This window comes from Thamnophis sirtalis, unplaced genomic scaffold (assembly GCF_051295495.1).
Source record: "Thamnophis sirtalis isolate CommonGarterSnake01/CBP01778 unplaced genomic scaffold, rThaSir2_p1.2 scaffold_2, whole genome shotgun sequence".
NCBI lineage: Eukaryota > Metazoa > Chordata > Lepidosauria > Squamata > Natricidae > Thamnophis > Thamnophis sirtalis.
In genome coordinates this window covers 29,729,416-29,754,539 of record NW_028261382.1, presented here as the reverse complement: position 1 = coordinate 29,754,539, position 25,124 = coordinate 29,729,416, and the positions used below count along the sequence as shown (strand labels likewise).

At 45.4% G+C, this 25,124-nt stretch overlaps 1 protein-coding gene across 1 annotated transcript in view; it reads right to left on the bottom strand.

Moving 5' to 3' along the window:
* COL27A1 (collagen type XXVII alpha 1 chain) overlaps positions 1 to 25,124 on the bottom strand; it is a 175,587-nt gene that overhangs the window by 72,436 nt on the left and 78,027 nt on the right. Inside the window, exons 3-12 of the mRNA XM_087707610.1 lie at positions 23,097 to 23,168; positions 20,916 to 20,969; positions 19,367 to 19,420; positions 13,830 to 13,883; positions 13,409 to 13,462; positions 12,243 to 12,287; positions 11,980 to 12,033; positions 8,135 to 8,179; positions 2,056 to 2,109; positions 1,483 to 1,536 (exon numbers count right to left, since the gene is read on the bottom strand). Coding sequence (XP_087563736.1) covers positions 1,483 to 1,536; positions 2,056 to 2,109; positions 8,135 to 8,179; positions 11,980 to 12,033; positions 12,243 to 12,287; positions 13,409 to 13,462; positions 13,830 to 13,883; positions 19,367 to 19,420; positions 20,916 to 20,969; positions 23,097 to 23,168 — 540 coding nt within the window. The remainder of the gene's footprint in view (positions 1 to 1,482; positions 1,537 to 2,055; positions 2,110 to 8,134; positions 8,180 to 11,979; positions 12,034 to 12,242; positions 12,288 to 13,408; positions 13,463 to 13,829; positions 13,884 to 19,366; positions 19,421 to 20,915; positions 20,970 to 23,096; positions 23,169 to 25,124) is intronic.

The window sequence follows — 25,124 nt, the reverse complement described above, 5'->3', positions numbered from 1 at the left end:
AATCTATGGCAGAGTTAATTCATCCCAGTTCGGTTTCTGTAGGGTTGATGGCAAAGGGGAACCTAGAAAAGAATTGCAAACACTTGGCCTAAATCTCTCTAAAGCGTTAATCTTAGGTTTGGGTGATGTCACCTTGAAGACAGATTGTGCCCTGGGGTCCTTCCTTGTTTTTTTTTTTTTAATGGAGGAGCCCCAGTGGTGGGATTCAGCCAGTTCGCACCTATTCGGGAGAACCGGTTGGTAACTTTCTAAGCAGTTCGGAGAACCGGTTTTTGGAAGAAATCTTTTGTTTTTTCTCCACTTTACAGGGCTAATCCTGTAAGGAAGGCAAAGGAAGGAAACATTCTGGTGTTGTTTCTAGCCTCATCTTTATTGCCCTGCTTACAGAAACTGCCTCTCCAGTTAACCCTTATTACCATTGTAACAACTAAGGCGAAGTGTCCATCGACCTGAGTGACATTGACTTGGCCACGCCCTCATGATCACCGAGCCCCACCTACCCAGCTAGTCATTAGGGCAGAGAACTGGTTGGTAAATTATTTGAATCCCACCACTGAGGAGCCCACACATTTCCGACCCTCCCACAGAAAGCCAGGCAGTAGGAGGAGGCCATTCATGGTTAATGACCTTAAAATGGCCCAGAGAGAAACTCCAAAGATGGCCTAATCAAAGAGAAACACTGTTTTCTCAGGGTTGGGGAAGCTGCTATGATTAAGAAGGCAGCCGTTATCGAGTAGGGGCTTAATCAGAGGACTGGATGTGAAGTTATGGTAACTTGACCTTAGGTCAAGCTCCTTGATTGACCAGAAAGAAAAAGGAGGAAGAAGAGGAGGAGAGGGGGGAGGAGGAAAATAGGAGGAGGAAGAAGAGGAAGGAAAAAGAAGAAGAGGAAGAGGAAGAAGAGGAAGAGGAGGAAAAAGAAGGAAAAAAGAAGAGAAATAGAAGAGGAGGAGGAGGAAGGAAGGAAAAAATAGAAGAGAGGGAGGAGGATGAAGAAGAGGAGGAGGAAAAAGAAGAAAAATAAGAGAAAGTAGAAGAAGAGGAGGAGGAGGAGGAAGAGGAGGAGGAGGAAGAAGAAGAGGAAGAGGAAGAGGAAGAAGAGGAGGAGGAGAAGAAAAAGAAGAGAAAGTAGAAGAAGAAGAGGAGGAGGAAGAAGAGAAAGACGAAGAGGAAGAGGAAAAGGAGGAAGAAGAGGAAGGAGGAGGAGGAGGAGAAGAAGAGGAGGAGGAGGAGGAGGAGGAGGAGGAGGAGGAGGAGGAGGAGGAGGAGGAGGAGGAGGAGGAGGAAGGAGAGTAAGAGGAGGAAGAAGACCCACGGTGTAGAATAGATTACAGATTAACAGAGTTGGAAGGGACCTTGTAGGCCATCTAGTTCAACCATGTCTAGTCCAATAGGCAGCCAATGCCATCTAAATAGTAGCGAGGACACAGGATGACACTTCTCAAGACAGGAGGAGTGAGAGGATGCAGACTTACTCCTTACCATCGACCCCTTGACGCCCATTGGCCCTGGTGATCCAACTGTGCCCCGGTCTCCCTAGGAGGAGGCAGAAAAGCAGAAGTCAACCACTCCATCCTCAAAATAGATGCCATATCCTTGCAGAGAAGTCATACAGTTGGGTGGCCTACCAGCCCTCCCTCAGCGCTGCTTTCTTGAAGCCAAGTTGGCCAATTGTAGTTTCTCAAGCTTGCTTATTATGGGATGATTACAAGGACAAGGACAGTGGAGGCAATTGGTGCACAAAGGGTGTAAATATCAGGACTGAAACAATTGAGAAACATTGCTTGAGTCTGCAGCTTCTCCGTAACTCTTGAAGCAATCAAATCTTTTCTGAGGATCTCAGGGCAGGGTGGCCCAATTCAGCTGTCACGGGACCCCAGGAAAGGATCCAGCATGGGATATTGAAGTTCTGATCAAAAACTGGCCATCAGGACTTGCAAGGAATCACTTTGGGTCTTGCTCTAGCTCACAGTCCCCCAAAACCTTGAGGGGCTCTTAGCAGAAGGTCTCCTCGGCTTAATGCTGCTTCTACAACCACCTCGCTATCCTTCGTACCTTCTCCCCAACACCGCCAGGTTCCCCGATTGGACCAATGAACCCCATCAGACCCTGGAAAGAGAGAGAAAAAGGAGATGAATTTATTGGCTTTAAAGCAGGGGACAGCAATCTGTAGCTCTGGAGCCGCATGTGGCTCTGGAGCCGCATGTGGCTCTTTCATCCCTCTGCTGCAGCTCCCTGTCGGTCAAAATATGCGTCACAACCACCGATTTGCAACATCTGCCAGCACACAATTGAGCGAGGTTTTCGACCCCCGGTAGGCCCACCATGGATAAATCCAAAAAAAGTTTCAGAAGAAGACAGAACGTTTAATTCAACTACATATGCTAGTTCTGTGGCCGCTCAGGAAATAGTCAGGTTTTGTGGCTCCCGGTGTTTTCTTTTCTGTGGGAAACGGGTCCCAGTGGCTCTTTGAGCGTTTAAGGTTGCCTTAAAGCATCAGAGAAAGTGTTTTCCTTGCAGACTGAATAAGAACAGCATCTTCTGCAAGCTCCACGAAGGTCCTTTTCTCACAGGCTGGGCCTCCCCAGCACAAACAGCAGCTGTTCCCGACTTTAAAAAACTGGGCGGTGGGCCTTTGAAGCTCAAGGCTCGACAAAGGACTCCAGTGCAGGAACAAATTACAGGCAACCCCCGTGTCGTGAAGGTCAGAGAGAGAGCGCTAACATTTAGGATTTGCTCCCCACCCCCCCGTCGACCTTCTCCTCCGGTTGCCTCCCAGCTTGCAAAACGCAGAGTGGGGAGGCCCACAACTGGATGAATTCTGACACATGCCGAAGCAGGAAAAACCGTCTTTGATGAAGAGCCATGAAGACCAGACTCAGGTCAAGAAGGAGATCTAGGCTGGAGATTCTGCAATCCAGCTGAGCTGTTGCCAAACATCTAAAAAAAAGGGGGGGGCAGAGGGAGAAGCTTGGAGGCACAGAGGCAACGATGCCATGCAAGCAGGGCTGTGGTAGACACAAGTGAGGATTTTCAGTACCCACTACCCTGAATGTTTAAGGAAAAATATGCCGGTATCTAACTACCTACCTGCCTTGCCTGCTTTTTATCTATCCATCCATCCACCCACCCAAACCTCACCCACCCACCCACCCATCTATCTCTAGTTATATTCTATCTATGTATCCGTCTGTCTGTCTGTCTGTCTACCTACCTACCTATCTATTCTCTATCTATGTATCTATCTATCTATCCATATCTATCTATCTGTCTGTCTGTCTGTCTGTCTGTCTGTCTATCGATCTATCTATCTAATCTACCTATCCATCCGTCTAGCCAGACAGCTAGCCACCATATCTGTCTGTCTGACTGTCCATCCCTCCCTCCCTCCCTCCCTCCTTCCATCCATCCATCCTTCTGTCTGTCTATCTGCCTATCTATCTATCTATCTATCTATCTATCTATCTATCTATCTTTCATTCATTCATTCATTCATTCATTCATTCTATTTATTCATTACACCCTTCCTTAGAATAACCTGCCTCCTTGCCTGCCTTTCATTCATTCATTCTATTTATTCATTCATTCTATTTATTCATTATGCCCTTCCTTAGAATAACCTGCCTCCCTGCCTGCCTTTCATTCATTCATTCATTCATTCATTCATTCATTCATTCATTCTATTTATTCATTTATTCATTCTATTTATTCATTATGCCCTTCCTTAGAATAACTTGCCTCCCTGCCTTTCATTCATTCATTCATTCATTCATTCATTCTATTTATTCATTCCTTCATTCAATTTATTCATTATGCCCTTCCTTAGAATAACCTGCCTCCCTGCCTGCCTCCCTTTCATTCATTCATTCCTTCATTCAATTTATTCATTATGCCCTTCCTTAGAATAGCCTGCATACCTACCTACCTACCTACCTATCTATCATTCATTCATTCATTCATTCATTCTTTATGCCCTTTCTTAGAATTGACCGATGGTGAACCTCTAGAAAATGAACATCACCCTGACCTTCATGGACCAAGGCCCTCTGATGTTGTAGTCCAGGAGTCTGCAAACTTTTTCAGACCATGGAACCTGGCCGTTTAATAGCAAGAAAATTCTGGAATCCCCCTTGTAGGGGTGAAGATCCAGCGACAGCGAACCTTGCTGTGTTTGAACTCCAACTCCACCATATATTTCATGGAGCCCCATTGTGTGTGTCATGGAGCACCTCTGCAGAAATGGGACACAACTTTCTCTAAATATTTAAAAATTGCCTCTGGAGGCTGATGTTTTCCAAAACTCCAGGATGGCTAAAAGCAAGCCAGCCGTTGTGATGGAAGGGGGAGTGGGGCAGAAGAAGAGGAGAAGAAGAGGAAGGAATTTCCCCCAATGGCTGGCACAGCGTTCTTTCACTAATGACATAATTGGCAACGAGATGGAAGTCTTCCACCACTAGGCAGAAACAAGCAGAGGGAAAATAAGGGGGCTTTAGATGCATCTGGACCGGATCACTGGCAAATGGCGGTGAAAAGGCCCATTGTGTTTTCATTCAATCCCATAGAGGCTCACGGTTTCCTGCTCGGAGTATGTCTGGAGTAGCTAGGGGGGGGGGGGAGGAACAACCAGCGACAGACCGAGTCTCCCTCATCAGCTCACATTCTCAACCTGGGATCCAACAGAGTGGAATTCAGCCCTAGACTGTTTTAGCTACGGGCAAATCCAAGAAGTGGAATTCATCGAATGAATAAGTGCTAAAGAAAGACAGACGTTCCTGCTTTCTCTACAGAAACTTAGGAGGCTGGGGGCAGGGGGGGGGGAATCTCTAGGGAGGGGGCAGGGAATGAAAAGACCTTCGGCGAAGGCACAGTTTCTCAATTTTCCTAAGGAAACTTGTGGGATTTTCCTGAATTGTTTCCTTGCCTCTAGTAAAAGGAGGCTATTGTGCAGGACCTTTTCCAGATGTTCGCGCAAGACACGGAGAAAAAGACAATGGCCATTTCTTGTGGACGCTACGGGCAAGACGAAATGGCCAACCGGGGCGTCAAAATGCCATGGCTTCTACCGTTGTAGGGTTACCGTATCCAAAAATGAGTTTTAGGAGACGTTTCTGTTCCGACCGAGGTTTCCCAAAGAGCATGAAGCACACTCCTTGTCCTGACAAAAACCCCTTTTATTAATTTGCTGTGAATTCTGCTCATTCACCTCCAGCAAGGTCTTTTGAGGGAGGATTTAAAGTCACAGACCTTATCTGGCTTGGAGAGCTGCCAGGCCGATCTCGGCAGAACCTGGCAAGGAGTCTTGGAGATTTACAAACCAATGAAGGGAACTAATGGTCTCCTGCAAACTCCACTCCCCTTTCGCTCCTCTTTTATTTCCTCTAGGAGGGGCCATTCATCATCCACCTGTGGCCTTGCTCCCAAGTCAACCCCTGTTCTGTAGCTCTTCCCTTCGTCTGGCAGCTCTGTGCTTGCGTACACTGGGAACAGGCTCCAGCTGTTCTTCTGCCTCACTGATGTCTGACTCCGAAGGCAGCTGATCACTGTCAGACGGCCCTGGCCCCCGCTCTGCTTCCAACACAGAGCCCTCATCAGAGCCTTCCCCAGACTCCAGGACTTCCTCCCCAACCTCCTCACTGTCCGAATCTGCTGCCAGCTGCAATGGCTACTGGTGGGCCACAAAAGTTTCAGCCATTCCAAGATTCTTGACTGGCAGGCTTCCTCAATAAATAATCTGGAGAAATTCTCCTCCTCCAGAAGAAAAAAAATACATGTCCTCACAATGTTTCTGCCCATGAGGAGGGGACTTTGAGGGTCCCTGTGCATGCCTGTCTCTAGGTTAGACCATTATCATTAATAAAAAGCAGTCCATTAAAAAAAAAAGATTGCCAAAGAAAGAGGTTTTCAGGAAAGATTGTGGGTCCTTTAGCCAACAATTGAAGAGACCAAGATTGGTTGAGCCAAAGCCACCATTGCTGCCCCATGCGGTCACTCAAGAATGAGGTAAACACATGGAAGCGTTGAGGTTGCACCACATTGGTCAGTGTGATGATTTGGGATATATTTCAGAGGAGGTGAGCGTTTGATTTTTTTTTTTTTCATATTCCCAGATTTTCCAGAGTTCTTCCTGTCGAATCTCCTTGGGCATTGCGGGGCACAGAAGTTGCCAAAAACTATGTCGGAATGGGGACCAACATGGAAACTGGACTGGCATCATTCTGGCATGTTCTCTATGGGGATTCTCAGTCCTCCAGGTCATGATTGTCTCAAAGGTGCTTTTTCAAGAGGCAACTGGACTTCTTCGTTGGTTTCTCCTTGAAGACATTCCGCTTCTCATCCGAGAATATTTCTTCAGAACCGAAGAAATATTATCATGAAAATAAAATGTGGAAAGGAGGGGGGGGATTTATTTTTATGTACATAGAGAACTGGGTTAGCTTGAATTCTACCCCCGAAAATCCATCCGAGTGAAGAAGGAAATAAGTAAATACAACAATGGAGAAGGAGAGGGAAAGAAGAGAGGGAAAAGGAGAGGAAGTAAGAGAAGGATAGTAAGAATAGGAGAGAGGTTAGGAAGGGGAAGAAGAGAGGAGGAGTGTGGGAGAGGGAGGAAAAGAGAAAAGAGAGGAGGAAGGAAGAAGGTAGAGAAGGAAGATTGGGAGGAAAGGAGGAAGAAGGAGTAAGGTTGTGGTAAAATAAGATGGATGTACAGGATGGCAGGAAAGCGACCCTGATGATATTTTTAATTTTTTAAATGAATGGTGATAAATGTTAAAGGATAATATATAAATAACAATAGTACTTAATGTACATTTGTGAAGGTATATATGAGAAAGAAAAAGAAAACTCTTTAAAAAAAGAACTGAAGAAACTGAAGAAGCTTCTTGGATGAGAAGCGAAACCTCTTCAAGGAAAAACAAAGTCCAGTGGCCTTTTGAAAAAGCACCTTTGGGACAACCATGACCTGGATGACTAGGAATCTCCAGAAACAAAGGATGAGAAAACCAACCTTGGAGGGAATAATAAGTTTGAACCTTGGGTGTTGAGCACAGCCAAAATCGCATCAGGAGAGGAAACTAGAGGCAAATTATTGTTGGTCCCGGCATAACAATAAACAGCTGAAGGAAACTCAATCATCCAGGTCATAGTTGTCACAAAGGGACTTTTTCAAGAGGCAACTTGAAGATGTTTCGCTTTTCATCTGAGAGGTTTCTTCAGTTCTTCTCAGAACTGAACTTCTCAGAGCTGAAGAAGCTTCTTGGATGAGAAGCGAAAAGTCTTCAAGGAAAAACCAAGAAAGTCCAGTTGCCTCTTGAAAAAAGCACCTTTGGGAAATGCAGGCACAATGGCATCCATTCAGTTGCAGGACTATTAAAATTATCACAATGCTTTCTAGCGTGGCCATCCTCCCATTTCTCTTCTACATCACTTAAACATTGATAATTCAGGCATATAAACATCTCCAAAATAGGATTTTCAGCTATTCTAACAAAGGTCAAGGTTCCCCTCGCACATTTGTGCTATTCATTCCAGACTCTAGGGGGTGGTGCTCATCTCTCTTTCAAAGCCGAAGAGCCAGCGCTGTCTGGAGACGTCTCCGTGGTCATGTGGCCAGCATGACTCAACACCGAAGGCGCACGGAACGCTGTTCCCTTCCCACCAAAGGTGGTTCCTATTTTTCTACTTGCATTTATTTACGTGCTTTCGAACTGCTAGGTTGGCAGAAGCTGGGACGTGTCATGGGAGCTGACTCCGTTACGCGGCACTAGGGATTCAAACCGCCAAACTGTCGACCTTTCTGATCAACAAGCTCATCGTCTTAGCCCCTGAGCCACTGCATCCCTTCTTCTAACACAGTGGTTCCCAAACTTGGCAACTTTAAGACTTGTGGATTTCAACTCCCAGAATTCTCCAGCCAGAGCTGGCTGGAGAATTCTAGGAGTTGAAGTCCACAAGTCTTAAAGTTGCCAAGTTTGGGAACCACTGTTCTAACAAATAAGGAACATCAAATCCAGAAAGAGAGATGCCAGCAGCAATCAAAGTTATCCCGGATAAAGGAAGCCCTCCTGCTGGCAGGAATCACTCGAGACCAAGATCAGCATGCCAAAGAAGGAGAAGAAGTGATGTAGGGGGTTACCTCGTCACCAATTTTTCCCAGCCGTCCTCGGTTTCCTGGTTCACCCTGAAACCAAGCAAAGAACAGTAAGTCACACGGTCCTTGCAGTTTTGCAGTGTGCATCTCGACACCTTAATCTGCCCTCAAAACAAACAAACCAACAAACCTTACAGAGGAAAATGTGATTAAGAAAATGCTAGAATGTGCAGAAATGAATCCATTGACTATCAAAGAGAAAGAACAAACTGATTATTGGACAATTTTGGTGTTGGAAATTAAGCTAAGAAGAGATTAAATGATGACTAAGGTTGTAAATTTTAATGGTTGGCACAAAATAGTTGTACCCAGATGACACACTGTTTAATGGGAAATGGATTGCTTATATAAAAATAAAACTAAAAAATTATTTTAAAAAAACAAAACCACAACCCATTCTACAGATAGAAAGACTGATACAGTGAAATCTTAAATTGTCTCAATTTCTAATGGCCCCACTTTGTTTCAAGTCAAATTCATCATTCCCCAAGGCTTGATTTCTCGTAATACAGTAGAGGCGGAGAACCAAAAAGACTCTTGATGTTTTGAATACAAAGCCCATCGGGAGCACATTCCCTGGAATTTATGGGAGCTGTAGTTCGATACATCTGGGGAACATCAAGTGGTCTATTTCATTCATCTTTCCCCCTTTCGTTTATCTTCTTTTTCTTCCTTGATTTCTCTTCATGGTCTTCTTCTTGGGTCTACACCTCCCAGCAGAACCAATTAAGGGAGGCCATTGTATGGATGATGGGACATGAAATCCAAGTCATTGGAGAGGACCGGGCTGAGTAAAGATATAAGGCAGGGAGCCAACCACACACAAATGATTTTAGCTCGTTTCAAGCTTGTTAATTAACGGATTAACCTCCGATCACGTCCTAACAGAGAGTGAGTAGCAGAACAAATAGGAACTGTAGCTTTTCGGTTATCTTCAGCTGCAGAAAACATCTTCCCACGGTGGTGGTTGATGCAGTCTTTTTTTTTCTTCTTCTTCTTGTGAAGGTTACATCTTCTCCACCATCTACTGAAAAATGGCTGAATCGTTCCACCATCAGTTCAATTGAAAAAATCGCTGAAATCATTCCACAATTACTGAATTGGAAAAAACGGTTGAATTGTCCCACACCTGCTGCCAATTACCTCCACTAGACCGATTAGATCCCACAGATTAGGCCTCCTCCGAATCCCATCCGCCGGCCAGTGTCGACTGGCGACTACCCGGAGGAGAGCCTTCTCTGTGGCTGCTCTGACCCTCTGGAACGAACTCCCCGTGGAGATTCGAACCCTCACCACCCTCCAGGCCTTCCGCAAAGCCCTTAAAACCTGGCTGTTCCGACAGGCCTGGGGCTAAAGAGCTGTTGCCCCCGTCTCGAATGGTATGACTGTTGTGTGTTTTAAATTATGCATTGTTTTGTGCCGTTTTAATTTTTGTTTGTATCCCCCTTCCCTGGTTTGAGTTGTGAGCCGCCCTGAGTCCCCTTCGGGGGGAAAGGGCGGCATATAAATAAAATAAACATTCAAACATTCAAACATTCAATATTGGAACAATGAAATGAAGGGGTGACATGATAGCAGAATGCCAGTATATAGAATAGAATGCAATGGAATAGACTGTAGAATAAACTATAGAATATGGCATATGGAAAATAGAATAGAATAGAATAGAATAGAATAGAATAGAATAGAATGGAATGGAATGGGAATGGGAATGGGAATGGGAGTAGAGTAGAGTAGAGTAGAGTAGAGTAGAGTAGAGTAGAGTAGAGTAGAGTAGAGTAGAGTAGAGTAGAGTAGAGTAGAGTAGAGTAACAGAGTTGGAAGGGACCTTGGCGGTCTTCTAGTCCAACCCCCTGCTTAGGAAGGAAACCCTACACCACTTCGGACAAATGGATATCCAACATCTTCTTAAAAACCTGCAGTGTTGGAGCATTCACAACTTCTGGAGAGAAGTTGTTCCACTGGTTAATTGTTCTCACTGTAAGGAGATTTCTCCTTAGTTCTAAGTTGCTTCTCTCCTTGATCAGTTTCCATCCGTTGCTTCTTGTCCTGCCTTTAGATAGTTTGGAGAATAGCTTGACTCCTTTTTCTTTGTGGCAACCCCTGAGATTTGAGGGGCTGCCACAAAGAAGAGGGCGTCAACCTATTTATCAAAGCACCAGAAGGCGAGACAAAATTTTGCACACAATATTTTGGCAACGGAGGAATATTTCTGGGGGGCAGGGGGGAGGGTGTGAAGGAAATGAATGGGTCAGGAGCAGCTGCCTTCTCTCCAATGCCGCCTTGCAAAACTGCTCTGCGAACGCTTGAGATTCAAAAGTGCATTAAAAAGAAATTAAAAAGCTTTTGGAAGAGCCAGCCAGCTGGAGTGGAGAGAGGAAAACCTAGCCAGATTAGGGATACTTCAAGACTATGAGAAACACCCCCCCCCCCAAAAAAAAAGAAGTACAGAAAGGGAACGAAAGCAGCAATTTCAGATTCAGTTCACACATGCACAAAAGAGTGCCATTAAAATGTGGTTGTGGTTGTTGTTAAGCATAGTGTGTTTGGAAGCAGGAGATGGAAGGACTTCAGCCATTTTTAGCAGCTTTGCTTTTCCTTGAAGAGGTTTCACTTCTTATCCAAGAAGCTTCTTCAGTTCTTTGGAAGGCAACTGGACTTTGGTTTTCCTTGAAGAGGTTTCCCTTCTTGTCCGAGAAGTTTCTTCAGTTCTTCGGAAGGCAACTGGACTTTGTTTTTCCTTGAAGAGGTTTCGCTTCTCATCCAAGAAGTTCCTTCAGTTCTTCGGAAGGCCACTGGACTCTGTTTTTCCTTGAAGAGGTTTCGCTTCTCATCCAAGAAGTTCCTTCAGTTCTTCGGAAGGCAACTGGACTTTGTTTTTCCTTGAAGAGGTTTCGTTTCTCATCCAAGAAGCTTCTTCAGTTTCTTCAGTTCTTTTTTTAAAAGAGTTTTCTTTTTCTTTCTCATATATACATTCACACATATACATTTCTCATAAGTACTATTGTTATTTATATATTATCCTTTAACATTTATCACCATTCATTTAAAAAATTAAAAATATCATCAGAGTCGCTTTCCTGCCACCCTGCACATCCATCTTATTTTACAACAACCTTCCTCCTTCTTCCTCCTTTCCTCCCAATCTTCCTTCTCTACCTTCTTCCTTCCTCCTCTCCTTTCTCTTTTCCTCCCTCTCCCACACTCCTCCTCTCTTCTTCCCCTTCCTAACCTCTCTCCTATTCTTACTATCCTTCTCTTACTTCCTCTCCTTTTCCTTTTCTTCTTTCCCTCTTCTATCTCCCTCCTTCCACTGTTGTATTTATTTCCTTCTTCACTTTGATGGGTTTTTGGGGTGGGATTCAAGCAAGCCTCGTTCCACATTTACATAAATTCCCTCTTCCCACATTTTATTTTCATTGTAATGGTTCCGTTTTTAGCAGCTTTTCCAATTGCATAATGTTTTTTTTCCCCCTCTCTCTCTTTCCCTCCCCTGGAGGGAGGCTGTCCTCCATCACACAATTAACCAATTTTCGAAAAGAAAAGAACAAGCAAGGGGGGGAAACTGGCTAATCATAAAAATTCGCTGCGGTTTGCAGAAATATGTGCAAGGCTCCTCTCCGTTCCAGAAACCACGGTGAGTCGGAATTTCCAGAGCAAAAAAGAGGGAAGAAAGGGGGGGAAAAAGGAGATTTCAGGAGAAGGAAGGCAGTGCCAAGGCCAGGAGTGGGTGAAAGGCGTGCTTTCAGATTACCAGATTGGAAAACCCCAAAAGGGTGAGAGATGTTTTGGCGACAGATTTGAGTCTCCTAAGATGATGCCCTCCTTACCTTTAAGCCCTCCGGGCCTGGTTTGCCAGGGAACCCCTTCTGCCCAGGAGGACCCTAAAAAGGAGACAAGTAGCTGGTGAGACATTGAAGAGAAGAAAAGCGTCATCCAGAGCAGGAAGCTCTCGTCCCCCCAAGTTGTGCTTGAAGGAGGGGGGTTGGGAGGGGGCTGCAGGGGGAGAAACTGACCAAAGGGCAAGGCTGGGAGCAATGTGGCCCAGTAATAGGCAACCCTCCCACTCAAGAAGCACCCCCTGTGTTCTTACCTCTTCCCCTGGGGGGCCATAGGGACCTGGTGGCCCTTCATCGCCCTGGAAGGAAGAAAGGAAAGAAAGAAGGAGAGCAAGGAAGGAAGGAAGAAAGGAGGGAGGGAGGGAGGGAGGAAGAAAGGGAGGGAGGGAAGAGAAGGGAAAAGAAGGAAGGAGAGCAAGGAAGGAAAGATTGAAGGAAAGGAAGGGAGGGAGGGAGAGAGGGAACAGAAGGGAAAGGAAAGGAAGGAAGGAGAGCAAGGAAGGAAAGATAGAAGGAAAGGAAGGAAGGAAGGAAGGGAAGAGAAGGGAAAGGAAGGAAGGAAGGAGAGCAAGGAGGGAAAGATTGAAGGGAAGGAAGGAAGGTAGGAGAGCAAAGAAGGAAAGAAGGGAGGGAGAGAGGAAGGAAATAGAAGGGGAAGAAGGGAGGGAGGCAAGGCGAGGCAGGGAGGGAGGCAAGGCGAGGCAGGAAGGGAAGAGAAGGGAAAGGAAGGAAGGAAAGAAGGAGGGAGGAAAGGAGAGCAAGGAAAGAAAGATTGAAGGGAAGGAAGGAAGGAGAGGGAAGGAGTAAAGAAGGGAGGAAGGGAGGAAGGTTTGAAGGAATGAAAGAAGAAAGGGAGGGAGGAAAGAAGGGAAAGGAAGGGAGGGAGGAAGGATAGATGGAAGGAAGGAGCGAAGGAAGGCGAGATGGATATATGGAAGGAAAGAGGGAAGGGAAAGAGAAATGAAAGGAAGGAAGAAAAGGACAAAAGAAAGAGGAAAGGAAAGAAAGGGAGGGAGGGAGGAAAGAGAAAGGAATGAAGGATTGATTGAAAGAAGAAAGGGAGGGCGAGGGAGGGGGGAAAGAAGGAAAGAGAAAGGAAGAGAGGGAGGAGAGGGAAGGAGGGAGGATAGATGGAAAGAGAGTGAGGGAAGGGAAAGAAAAATGAAAGGAGGGATGGAAGGAAAGAAAGAAAGAAAGAAAGAAAGAAAGAAAGAAAGAAAGAAAGACCACATTTAATACAAAGTTCTTCCTCGGTCCCCCCAGCCCATCCCTAAGACAATCTAAATCCATTCATAGACAGATTTACTCTGCCAGGGACTCCAGCCATCTTTAGGGAAATCAATCTCTAAAATCCCCCAATCTTTTTTTTTTTTTTAAAAAAGGAAAACAGATGCACATCATGGAGAGAGCAGCCTCTCACCTCTTGGCCAGGCATTCCTCTGGGACCAGGAAAACCCCTCGCGCCAGGCTTTCCCTGCAAAGGAGGGGGGAAAAGGCTCAGCCAAAGAGAGAGGCAGACAGACCCCGGTGGGCCTACGAAAACACGGAGCAGGCGCACGTTGCCAACATGCGCTGCTGTGGGACGGCGTCCAATGTCAATCCTGTTGCCGAAAGGAGTATGTGAGGAAGGGGAGAACGACCACCGAAAAAAAAGAAAACAGGGAAAGAAACTCCCATTCTTGGAGTAGTCAGCATCCAAATGAAATCTGAAAGACCAGCCAGAACGCCGCACGGAGATCTCTGGGGTTTTCTCTGTCCCTCTCCTTACCGTTCCCTTTACTTCTTTCCTTTGGGCCACTGCCAAACCAACCCCACAGCCATTCCTTTGCAGCACCCCTCACCTTAATACCTTCAGGGCCGTTTTCCCCCGGAGGGCCGATGCTTCCTGGGAAGCCCTGGAAAACATCAAACAGAGAGGACCATAAGTAAGAAGACAGGAGTCCCGGGCGTCATCTCTTTGGGGAGAGAGAGAGAGTTAGAGACAGAGAGACAGAGAGACAGAGAGAGAGAGAGAGAGAGAGACAGAGAGACAGAGAGAGACACACACCTAGAGAGAGGGGGGGGCTGCAAAGATTTAGGGGGGGGGCACCAAACGTCTTAACTTGGATGGGTTACTTTAGGATGGTCAAAGGACCAAGGTTTTAATTATCCCCATATTCAACTCATGGGCTGAAACTGATCCGGAATGATTTGGCTCCTCGCGTAAGGCATAAACCTGTTTCCAAGGTCTTGCTGAAGCAGATTTAAAATTGCTGATTCAAGTGTCAAAGGGGGAATGCAGATGTGGAGAGTTTAACTCAGTTGCCTCCTGTGCCTCGAATCGCATCTTCCACTGCACCCTAACAGTGGGGGGGGGGGGGAATGACCAGCCTGGGACTACAGGAACCATTGGCACCACTCAGGTGACCCTGAGTACACAGAGAAACCTCCAAGTGGCCTCAATGGCCCTCTAAAAAGGATGCAAACGACCAGCTGTCTGCAAAGAGTATAAATCCTTCCATTCCCCACCATCATCCAGTCAGAGCTGAAGAAGCTGCTTGGATGAGAAGCGAAACGTCTTCAAACGACAAAACAATAAAGTTGCCTCTTGAAAAAAGCACCTTTGAGACAACCATGACCAGGATGACTGAGAATCTTTACAGACCAGCCTGGGATGACCCCATTCAGAGCTACAGAAGTCCCACCTCCAACTTTCTGTCTCAGGAGCTGTCCAGCCCTATGGCCTAGAAAGCATGCTGTGGTCTCCTCTGCATCCTTTGTTACTTACGGTAGACAAGATCTTTTGAGGTTCCTGGCCTGGGTAAATTACCTGAAGAAGACCTAGTTCTTTGGAGGAGTCCATAGTGCCTTTTTAGGCATGCAGTGGCTCAGTGGCTAAGACGCTGAGCTTGTTGACCAGAAAGGTCGGCAGGTCGGTGGTTCGAATCCCTAGCGCTGCGTAACGGAGTGAGCTCCTGTTATTTGTCCCAGCTTCTGCCAACTTAGCAGTTCGAAAGCAGGTCAAAAATGCAAGTAGAAAAATAGGGACCACCTTTGGTGGGAAGGGAACAGCGTTCTGTGTGCCTTCGGCGTTGAGTCATGCCAGCCCCATGACCAAGGAGACGTCTTCGGACAGCGCTGGCTCTTCAGCTTTGAAAGGGAGATGAGCACCACCCCCTAGACTCAGGAATGCGAGGGGGAACCTTTACCGTATAGTGCCTTTCTGCCCTGGGAAAGTCATTATGGACTTCCTTCACTGAAAGGAGAGAAGGAGGAAAGAGAAGAAGAGGAAGGAAAAAAACCAACCAAAATCAAGATGGATGGGGGTCAAATATTTTAGCCCTGTTGGAAGATCCGAAGGATCACACCGGGGGCAGGTGGTCCTGGAGAAGGAGAAACAGAGATCTGGGAAAGCAAAGGTGACACCAGACACCAACTTTTCATTGCATTGACATTGTACTTTGGTTTCACTGCGATGTGAACTGATGAGGAGGGAAAGCGAAAGGGGGAAAAACTGGAAGAAGATCACGGCAGGAAAATGAAGTGCTGTGGATTCTAATTTGTCTTGGCCCTCCAACCAAGGTTCTGCATGGGGTCAGCGAATGTTGCCTCGTAGCCCAGTGTGTGGTTCTCCACGAATTCTGGGGACGGCCGCATCCCCGCCTTTTTCCCAGGGATATAAATCAGCAAGCCTGACAGAAGGGAGAAGCAGACTTGGCACGGAGGAAGGGAAAGGTGACGACATGCTGCTTAGAAGACCACATGACTTTGGATCGCCTACCCATAATTTTTTTCCGCCCACAATCCATTCAGCTCAAGAAACAAAGGGAGGCACAGTCCAGTCCCTAAGTTGACAAAGAAGAAAGATGACTAAGTGAAGGCAATCCAACCAAGAGTGGTGTTCTGACCTAAGCTTCCCGAGACAGTCAAAAATCACATGCTTAGTCCCCGAAACCCTCTTTTTATTTCAACGGCTGTGAGTTATGTTCAATCACAGCCCGCAATGAGTCACAAATAGTTTGTAAAGAGTCTGACAGAAGTCTGCCAAAGTCTTTCGAGATAAGGCTGATAAGGACCCACCTTTATCTCCCTTGAAGCGCTGCCAAAGACCTAATTGGCAATTAGCTTTGCAAGGCCACACGGAGCACAGAGTCAAAACGGAGCTTCAGAGTTTAAACCGACCGGAACGGACAAAGTTGCTTCCCGCAACTTTTCTATGCCTTTGCTCCTGCTTTATGTCTTATGGGAGGGGCCAATCATCTCCAAGCCTTACTCCCGAGTCACCCCTTTTGTCTTAACTGTTCTTGCCTGCTGGCAGCTCTGTGCATTCATGTACTGGGAACAGGCTCCCCCTGTTCCTCTGCCTCACTGATGTCCGACTCTGGAGGCTCTGGAGGCAGCAAATAACTCTCAGGTGGCCCTGCCCCCCTCTGTTCTTCTGCCTCACTGATGTCTGACTCTGAAGGCAGCTGATCTGGCATACGACCCTGGCCCCCTCTCTGCCTCCAACGCAGAGCCCTCATCTGAGCCTTTCCCAGACTCCAGGACTGGCCCATCTTCCTCCCCAACCTCCTCACTGTCCGACTCTTCTGCCAGCTCCGCAGGCTGGTTCCGGGCCTTAGTAAAATACTAGAGATCTGATGGAGGAGATGAGGGAAGAAGCGCGAGGAACATGTCTTCAACACGTCTATGGAGCTGAAGAAGCTTTTTGGACAAGAAGTGAAATGTCTTCAAAGAAAAACAAGAAAGCCCAGTTGCCTCTTGGGGAAAAAAGCACCTTTGGGACAAACATCTTCAACCATCTTCCAAACCAGATGTCCAATCTTTCTTTAGGAATTGGAGAGGCTGGGCTTAGCTGGACTACCTAAAGCTCTAAGAGGACACCCAACTCATCATCATCATCATCATCATCATCATCATCATCATCATCATCATCATGTTTAATGACCCCATAATCCCTTGCAGCAGTGGTGGGTTCCGGATCCCGTTGCAACCAGTATGATGCAACCGGGCCCTGGCATCTCCCATATGCATCCTTACCTCCACGATGTCTCTGCGACGCTCCAGCTGCTCGGCGAAGCATCACACAGGCACCGTACACTCCGTGCACATACACGGAAGCGCTGAAGAGCTCAAATACAGGTAAGGAGCTCAGGCGAGCGGGTGGGCCCTCCAGCGCACCAATACCTGGTGCTCCCAGCAGACACCAGTACGCCCGTACTGGGGCATACCGCCTGCAACCCACCACTGCCTTGCGGGGTGGAGTCTTGGCAACTGAATGGAGCTATCAGAGCGTTTAATGGCCAGATGCCCTTCCTGTTGCCAATGCGGAGCTTTGTTCAGCAGATATATTCTTTGAACTGTCACTAAATGAACTGTCATAAGTTAACCACCTATACTTTAAACTAGACATATGCAAACGTTGTCGTGTCTACTCTGTCCAGCAAATGTTCTCTTTTTGTTACACCATGTATAAAAATGCTGTACTTATATAGTTAAATCCAAAAGAAGAGAACGGACTGCCATATGTCAGAAATGCTGTAGAGTCTCCTGTTTGGGCAGGGGGTTGGACTAGATGACCTACAAGGTCCCTTCCAGCTCTTGTTACTCTGGTAAACCACAGGGTTGCTCCTTATTTCTTAAAGTTTATCACTATCTAGCCAACAAAAGAGAAAACACCCAGATTAACGGAATGATCCCTAGAGGCGGGGGACAAATTGGGGGGTTTTTTTGTATGAGAAAAAAGAGGAATGGTGGGTTTTTTTAAAAAATAAAATAAACTAGGTTTTTATTTAACTTCAATCTGATCTTTCACAGCTATTAGACAGATTGATAAGCAGAAATGAAGCGAAACACTAAAAAATGGCGCGCCAAAACTTATTGTTCATTCATTGCGTCTCCTTCCAGGATCCCATCATGAGCTCTTCAAACCCTTATTTTGTCTCGAAAGCAAATGAGATTTTTTAAAAATTTCTTTTATTTTATTTTTCATGCATGACTGATGGAGGCCGACCAATTTCTTTCTCCTATTCTTCTTCTCTCTCACCTTTCTTGCCAAGTTTATAAGGATGTTACTTTAACCGCCGGCGGCGGAGTCCAAGAGTTTAAATTTAGCCCTGGCTTTCTTTCGGTGGAATTTGGGATTCGCAACGCGTTATTCTTGGAAAGGACTCTCTGTTGAATTGGATCATTTGACCACCTATCTCAGATATTGTTAATTCTCTCTTGGTTGTTTTTTTTCCCCCCAACCCTTGCTCGGAGGTGTTGCCAGCAATTGACCTGGATTTGATTTCAGGACATCTTGGGTATTTTACAAGTGAGTAAAGTTAGCCGTGATGCAATCCTCTTGGGAAGTCACCGCTAGGTCGTGAATTGGCTGTATTTATCTACCGTAATAAGCCATGGTTTTCGTCATATTTTGCTGAAGAAGCCAGAGCTGGCTGGATTAGCATGAGTTGCTAAGTTCCAGAGTGAAGGAATTGTAGGCTATTAGTATGATGGGTGGAGGCCAACCTGGGAAGCGCTCCAAGCACCCCGTAATTTCCACCTTGGTTTCTCTGGACCCAGACGTGCATTCGTGGTGCTGAGCCTCTGCTTTGAGTAAGAGTGGCGAGTAAGGGGTTTGACTGAAAAAAGGTACTCAACGAACCAAATGGACTTTGTGAGTAACTTAAAGAGCTCTAGAAATGAAGCTTTTTATAGATAGATAGGAGAGAGAGAGAGAGAGAGAGAGAGAGAGAGAGGTTCTATCTGTTCATTGATTGATTGATCGATCGATAGAGACGGGGGAGAGAGGATAGATAATTAGACAGAGAGACAGATAGAGAGAGAGAGAGATACAGATAGAGATAGAGAGATAGTAGATAGAGATTAGATAGATAGATAGATAGATAGATAGATAGATAGATAGATAGATCGAGAGAGAGAGAGAGAGATAAAGAGAGAGAGAGAGAGAGGTTACAGAGAGATATACAGATAGAGGTAGATGGATGGATGGATGGATGGATGGATGGATGGATGGATGGAAGGATGGATGGAGAGAGAGAGAGATGGTAGATTAGATAGATAGATAGATAGATAGATAGATAGATAGATGGATGGATGGATGGATGGATGGATGGATGGATGGATGGATGGATGGATGGACGGACGGACGGACAGACAGACAGACAGAGATTCCTCTTAGACAGAAGAGAAGAGTGGTAGAAGAAATATTTCACCTTTGAGAGAATGAAGAGGAATGGGGGTGTAAAGATTTCAAAACATCATAATTTCAGCACCCTTCCAGCAGCTCCTTTTCAATGGCCTATTCAGAATTGGGCATATCTCAGCCTTAAAAAAAAATCTCTAAATCATACAGATCCTTAAAAGAAGAAGCCAAACTGGAGACAGAACCTACCTCTGGGCCAGGTGGGCCTGGAATTCCAGCTGGACCTTTTTCACCAACTCTTCCCTGCAAGAAACAAACACATGGGGTGACCATTGAGGGTGACCTAATCTAGCTAGGAAGAAATATGGAAGATAGTATCTCCAGATATTGCTAACCATCTCCTAGTTTTTCCGTTGGCCATGTTGGTTCATTCATTGATTTATTTGTTGATTCATTGATTGATTGATTGATTCATTGATTGATTGATTCATTGAATCATTCATTCATTCATTCATTCATTCATTCATTCATTCATTCATTCATCTGATTTCCGTTATATAACTTCTCCAGAAGATCGAAGCAACCAACACACCACTCCTTATTCAGTTTTCCCATGGGATTAATGATTAACCCAATATCACCATAAGGTGATCTATGAGGTTCAGTGGACCTGAACATGGGCTATCCCAGTCCTAGTCCACCATCTTAAGCTGCTACTTCAAGAAGAAGTCTTTTTGCTTTCCACAAAACAATTATGGATATCAGTCAGGATTTATTTCCATTTTTTCCTACTCATGTCGCAACATTCTGCTAACGATCCTAATTGCACTTATACCCTCTTATTCCTCATGGATTTGACAACGTTCTCCAATTCTTCTCTCTTGGCTTTTCTCACAACCATCCAAGGTTTACCCTAGAAAGTTTGTGGCCCAACGGGAATTTGAGTCCAGACCTCACCGGTGGGGTCCTTCAAATGTCCCACGAAACTCTTTTATAGAGATTCAAGGGGGACAAGTGATTTTTAAAGAGTGCCTCAAGATGTTTTCTGGGGTTGAAATCAACTTCCCTCACCGATGATGGTTCATGATATAATATGATATGACCATCATGGTGACTGATAGGAATTGCATCCAAGTAAGATCTAAAGGACAGCAATGGTGTTTTTTCTGACCAAGGCTTCCCAAGAGTATGCAGCAAACTCCTTGTCCCAACAAAAGAACACCTTTTATTAATTTCCTGTGAATTCTGCTCATTCACATCTGTCAAAGTCTTTCAAAGGAGGATTTACAGTCACAGATCTTATCTGGCTTGGACAGCTGCCAAGCCAAGAGCTGCAAAACTTGGCCAGGAGTCTCGGAGAGTCACGAACCAATGTAGCGAAGTAATGGTCTCCTGCAAACTCCACTCCCCTTTCGCTCCTCTTTTATTCCCTCCAGGAGGGGCCATTCATTGTCCACCTGTGGCTTTACTCCCAAGTTGTTCATTAGCTGTTCCCTTCATCTGGCAGCTCTGCGCATGTGCACACTGGGAACAGGCTCCAGCTGTTCTTCTGCCTCACTGATGTGTGACTCTGAAGGTAGCTGATAACTGTCAGACAGCTCTGGCCCCATCACTGCCTCCGATACAGAGCCCTCATCAGAGCCTTCCCCGGACTCCAGGACTGGCCCATCTTCCTCCCCAACCCTCCTCACTCTCCGAATATGCTGCCAGCTCCGTTGACCACTGGCGAGTCACAACAGTTTTCCTTATTCTAACCAATACAACGAATTTCATGCAGGGAACTCAAGCAATTACTTACCATTGGGCCTGGTTTTCCTCGTAATCCTGGCATCCCGGGCAATCCTTGGCTACCCTGGAGAAAAGCGAGAGTAGAAATCTTCAGAATGGATAAAGCAACTTCGAAAACCTAGTCCAAGAAATGAACTTGGTTCCGATATACCTTTAACCAACATAGTGTAGTCTTTATTGTCATTGTAAAAAATAAATACAACATGGGATTATCTAGGAATGATCTAGTCAACCATCACTTCTATGGAGTTATGTACTCAGCAAAGTTGGCACTCAGTAATTTACAACGGTATGAATTCTGTCTGGTAGAAGATTCTGGAAAAGATATTTCCCGACCCTGGAGAATTTCTAGCGTGTGAAGTTTGAAAATAAATAGAATTTGTTAATGAAAGGAAGCGGAAGGCAAAAGGACAACAGCAATTAAATCTATTAAGGGGACACGTCTCTTAGCGGCTTCTATGGTTAAATGCGCCTCTCTTTAAAATAAATCAATAAAAATAATCTATATCCACCAGAAACTATCAGCCATGTCAGGGAATACTGGTCGTCCTTGACTTACGGCCGCAGTTGAGCCCCACATTTTTGTTGCTCAGTGAAAGACTTGCCAAGTGAATTTTACCTCATTTCATGAGGTAAAATTTCTGAGGTAAAACAACTTGCTTGTCACAGTTGCTGAGGGAATCACCGCAGGTGTTAAATGAGCAACACGGTTGTTAAGTGAATCTGGTTTTCCCGTTGACTTCGCTTGCCAGAAGGTCGCAAAAGGGGATCATGTGACACACACCCCCGGGACACTGCAACAGTTGTTAAGTGTGAATCAGCTGCCAAGCGTCTGAATTTTGTTCATGTGACCATGGAGATGGTACAACAGTCGTAACTGTGAAAAGCAGTTGTAAGTCATTTTTTCCAGGGCTGTTGTAAGTTTGAATGGTCACTAACTGTGGTAAGGAGAGGACTACCATCTCTACTTTTAGTCACCAATTCAGTAAATCTTACCCTGTATAAATCTTGTAAGTTAGGATCAAAATTCATCAAAAAAAAAACTAGACATTTTATCAAAAATGAAAGAGTCATGTCAGAACTTTAGACTCCAATCTCTAGTTTAATAAAAAGAAGGACTAGGGGAGACATGATAGAAGTCTTCCAATATCTCAGGGGCTGCCCCAAAGTAGAGGGAGTCAAGCTATTCTCCAAGGCACCTGAGGGTAGAACAAGAAGCAATGGGTGGAAACTGATCAAGGAGAGAAGCAATTTAGAACTAAGGAAAAACTTCCTACAAGTGAGGACAATCAGCCAGTGAAACAATTTGCCTCCAGAAGTTGTGAATGCTCCAACACTGGAGGGTTTTAAGAAGAGACTGGTGAGATGGTACCGGTTCTCCTGCTTGAGCAGGGGGCTGGACTAGAAGAACTCCAAAGTCCATTCCAACTCTGTTATTCTGTTATTATTCCAATTTACCACTTTTTGAGCCAAAGGGATTGTTCATTTGGGGCTCGGGGGTAGCGAAGGCCAAATTTATCTAAATTCCTGCAAAAAGCTAGTTTGAAATGGGTCTAAATTAAAATGGGCAAAGGGTCTTCTGTTCTACACTCCCCCCACTCCCTCATAGCCTTCGGTCTGTTTCTCCATCTTCCATTGATTCCTCTACATCAAGTGACTGATCATTCCCAAGTTAAATTGTTCCACATCTACGTTTGGCCATTGGTGTCAACTGACAAATTGAACCTTTGATATTGTCTGAGCAAAGATCTGACTCAGTAATGTCACAAATGTTGCTTCCCCGCCAGGAGATCCTAAATCATTTTTATTCATTCAATATACAGTAAAATCAAGTCTTTACACACACACACACACACACACACACACACACACAGGAAGGGAAAGAGAGAGAGAAAGAGAAAGAAAGAAAAAGACAGAGAAAGAGAAAGAAAGAAAGAGAATGAGAAAGAGAGAGAGAAGGGAAAGGGAGAAAGAGAGAAAGAAAAAGAAAGAAAGAAAAAAAGACAGAGCAAGAGAAAGAAAGAGAACGAGAAAGAGACAGAGAAGGGAAAGGGAGAGAGAAAGAGAGAGAGAAAAGAGACAAAGAGAAAAAGAAAGTGCAAAAGAGAGAAAGAAAGAGAAAAGAGAGAAAAAAGAGAGAGAGAGAACAAGAGAGAGAGAGAGAGAGAGAGAAGAAAATAATTGAATTTACCTTGTCCCCTTGGAAACCAATTTCTCCAGGAATGCCTGCCATCCCTTCCTCACCCTGGATGTACATCACCAAAGAAAGTTACAACAAATAACACACCAAGAACACAACACAAGTCCAAGGTTCAAGAGGGATTTTAGAGGAGGAAGGGAACAGGCTGCTTTTTCCCCCAGCTGTTCCACAACCAGGATTGGTGGCAAAAACAAGAATGGAGCATGGCTAGAATAGCTGTTGGATGAGGTGCGTTCCTTCAGAATGGGCTGCCAAGTGAATTTAGATCATAGGACAACAGACTAGTATAATTGGCATGGATATTCATCAAATCGGGGCTTAAAACATTGTACAATGCCATCCGTGTTGTCATTGTTCTTTTCCCCCCAAATAGTAGTATTCAATGGAAAACATTATCTTCCCTTCATCTTACTCCTAAACAAACAAATATGGGCACCAGTCCAAGGGGAAGATCTTCTGCATAAGGGACACTCATTTGAACAAGCATCACGCTCTACGAAAACCGTCTTAAAAGATGTCAGATTTCCAGAGAGGTATCACCAAAGGAAACCTCTGGTGTGCTCCAAGAGAGGAGAGAGAGAGAGGGAAAGAGAGAAGGGCCCTGTGGCTAAGCAGGAAGTGGAGTGCCCTTGACAACATTCCTCCTCCTCCTCCTCCTCCTTCTCCTCCTCCTCCTCCTCCAGCTTTTGCAAGTCAGCAAGACGCAGCAGATGGAATGAGTTACCGTCCAGCCTTTTCATCTGATTTGAGTTACTATTTCAAGAATGGCAACAGAGCTGGTCCTGGATTGCCATGCCTCGCTCCATCTGAAGCAGGACAGGGAGCTCCAGATGCCACCAGGACCTTTCCACTGAAGGAGGAAGGAGGTCTAACCTCAACAGTTCCAACCCACCTGGGGTTGGAAAGCAAGAGCAAAGGGGATTCTGTGTATCGTGAGAACTTCTATGTAGCCTGAGAATCGTGAGCTTACTCCAACCCAGAGGTGGACACTCTGGTGGGCCCTGCATGGTCTGCACTTGTCTGATCAGCCACAACCACAGAAGCCACTTAACCAAATAGATGCAGCTGTAGAGGTAAAGGCCAGGTTTCTCCCCCAAACTGTTTCCCCACCCCCTTCTCTTTTTTTGCCACCAACTGTTGTGGAACAATCAAGAGAGTATTAGTTGTAGAAAACTAGCAGATCCATGCTGTAGCTCTGGAAAGAAAGTGGGAACAATTAAGGGGAAGGGGAAGAAGAGAAGAGATGGAAAGAGAGAAGGAAGGGAAAAGAGAAGGAAAGAGAGAAGGAAGAGAGAAAGGAAGGGAAGAGAAGAGAAGAAAAGAGAGAAGGGAAGAAAGAAGAGGAGAAGAGAGGAGAGGAGGGAGGAGAGGAGAAAAGAAAAGGGAAGAGAACAGAAGGAAAGAGAGAAAGAAGGGAGAAGAGAAGAGATAAGAAGAGAGAAGAGAAGAGAGGAGAGGAGAAGGGAAGGGAGGAGAGAAGAGGGAAGGGAGGAGAGGAGAGAAGAGAAGAGAGAAGGGAAGAGAACAGAAGTGAAGAGAGAAAGAAGAGGAAGAGAGAAGAGATGAGAAGAGAGAAGAGGAGAAGGGAAGGGAGGAGAGAAGAGAAAAGAGGACAAAAGGGAAGGGAAGAGAAAGAAGAAAGAGAAAAAGAAGAAAGAAGAGGAAGAGAGAAGAGAAGGAAAGAGAAAGAAGGGAGAAGAGAAAAGATGAGAAGAGAGAAGAAGAGAAGGCATATGGGATGGCAACAAGCTTTTGCATGCAAAGAAATCACAACAAACAATAAGGGAATATTCAGATCACCTTATCACCTTTCAGTCCATGTTCTCCTGGATTTCCCATCAACCCCTGATTTAAAATAAAACAGAAAGAATATCATATAACCTTCCTTCTGAAAGTCCTTCTCTGGACAGGAAAGGCAAACAAACCTAGAAGAAAACAGACTTCACCTAATCATGGGAAGAAAGTTCAGATCTCACCAGCTGGCCTGGAACACCACCCAAAATTAAAGCTGGTAGGCTG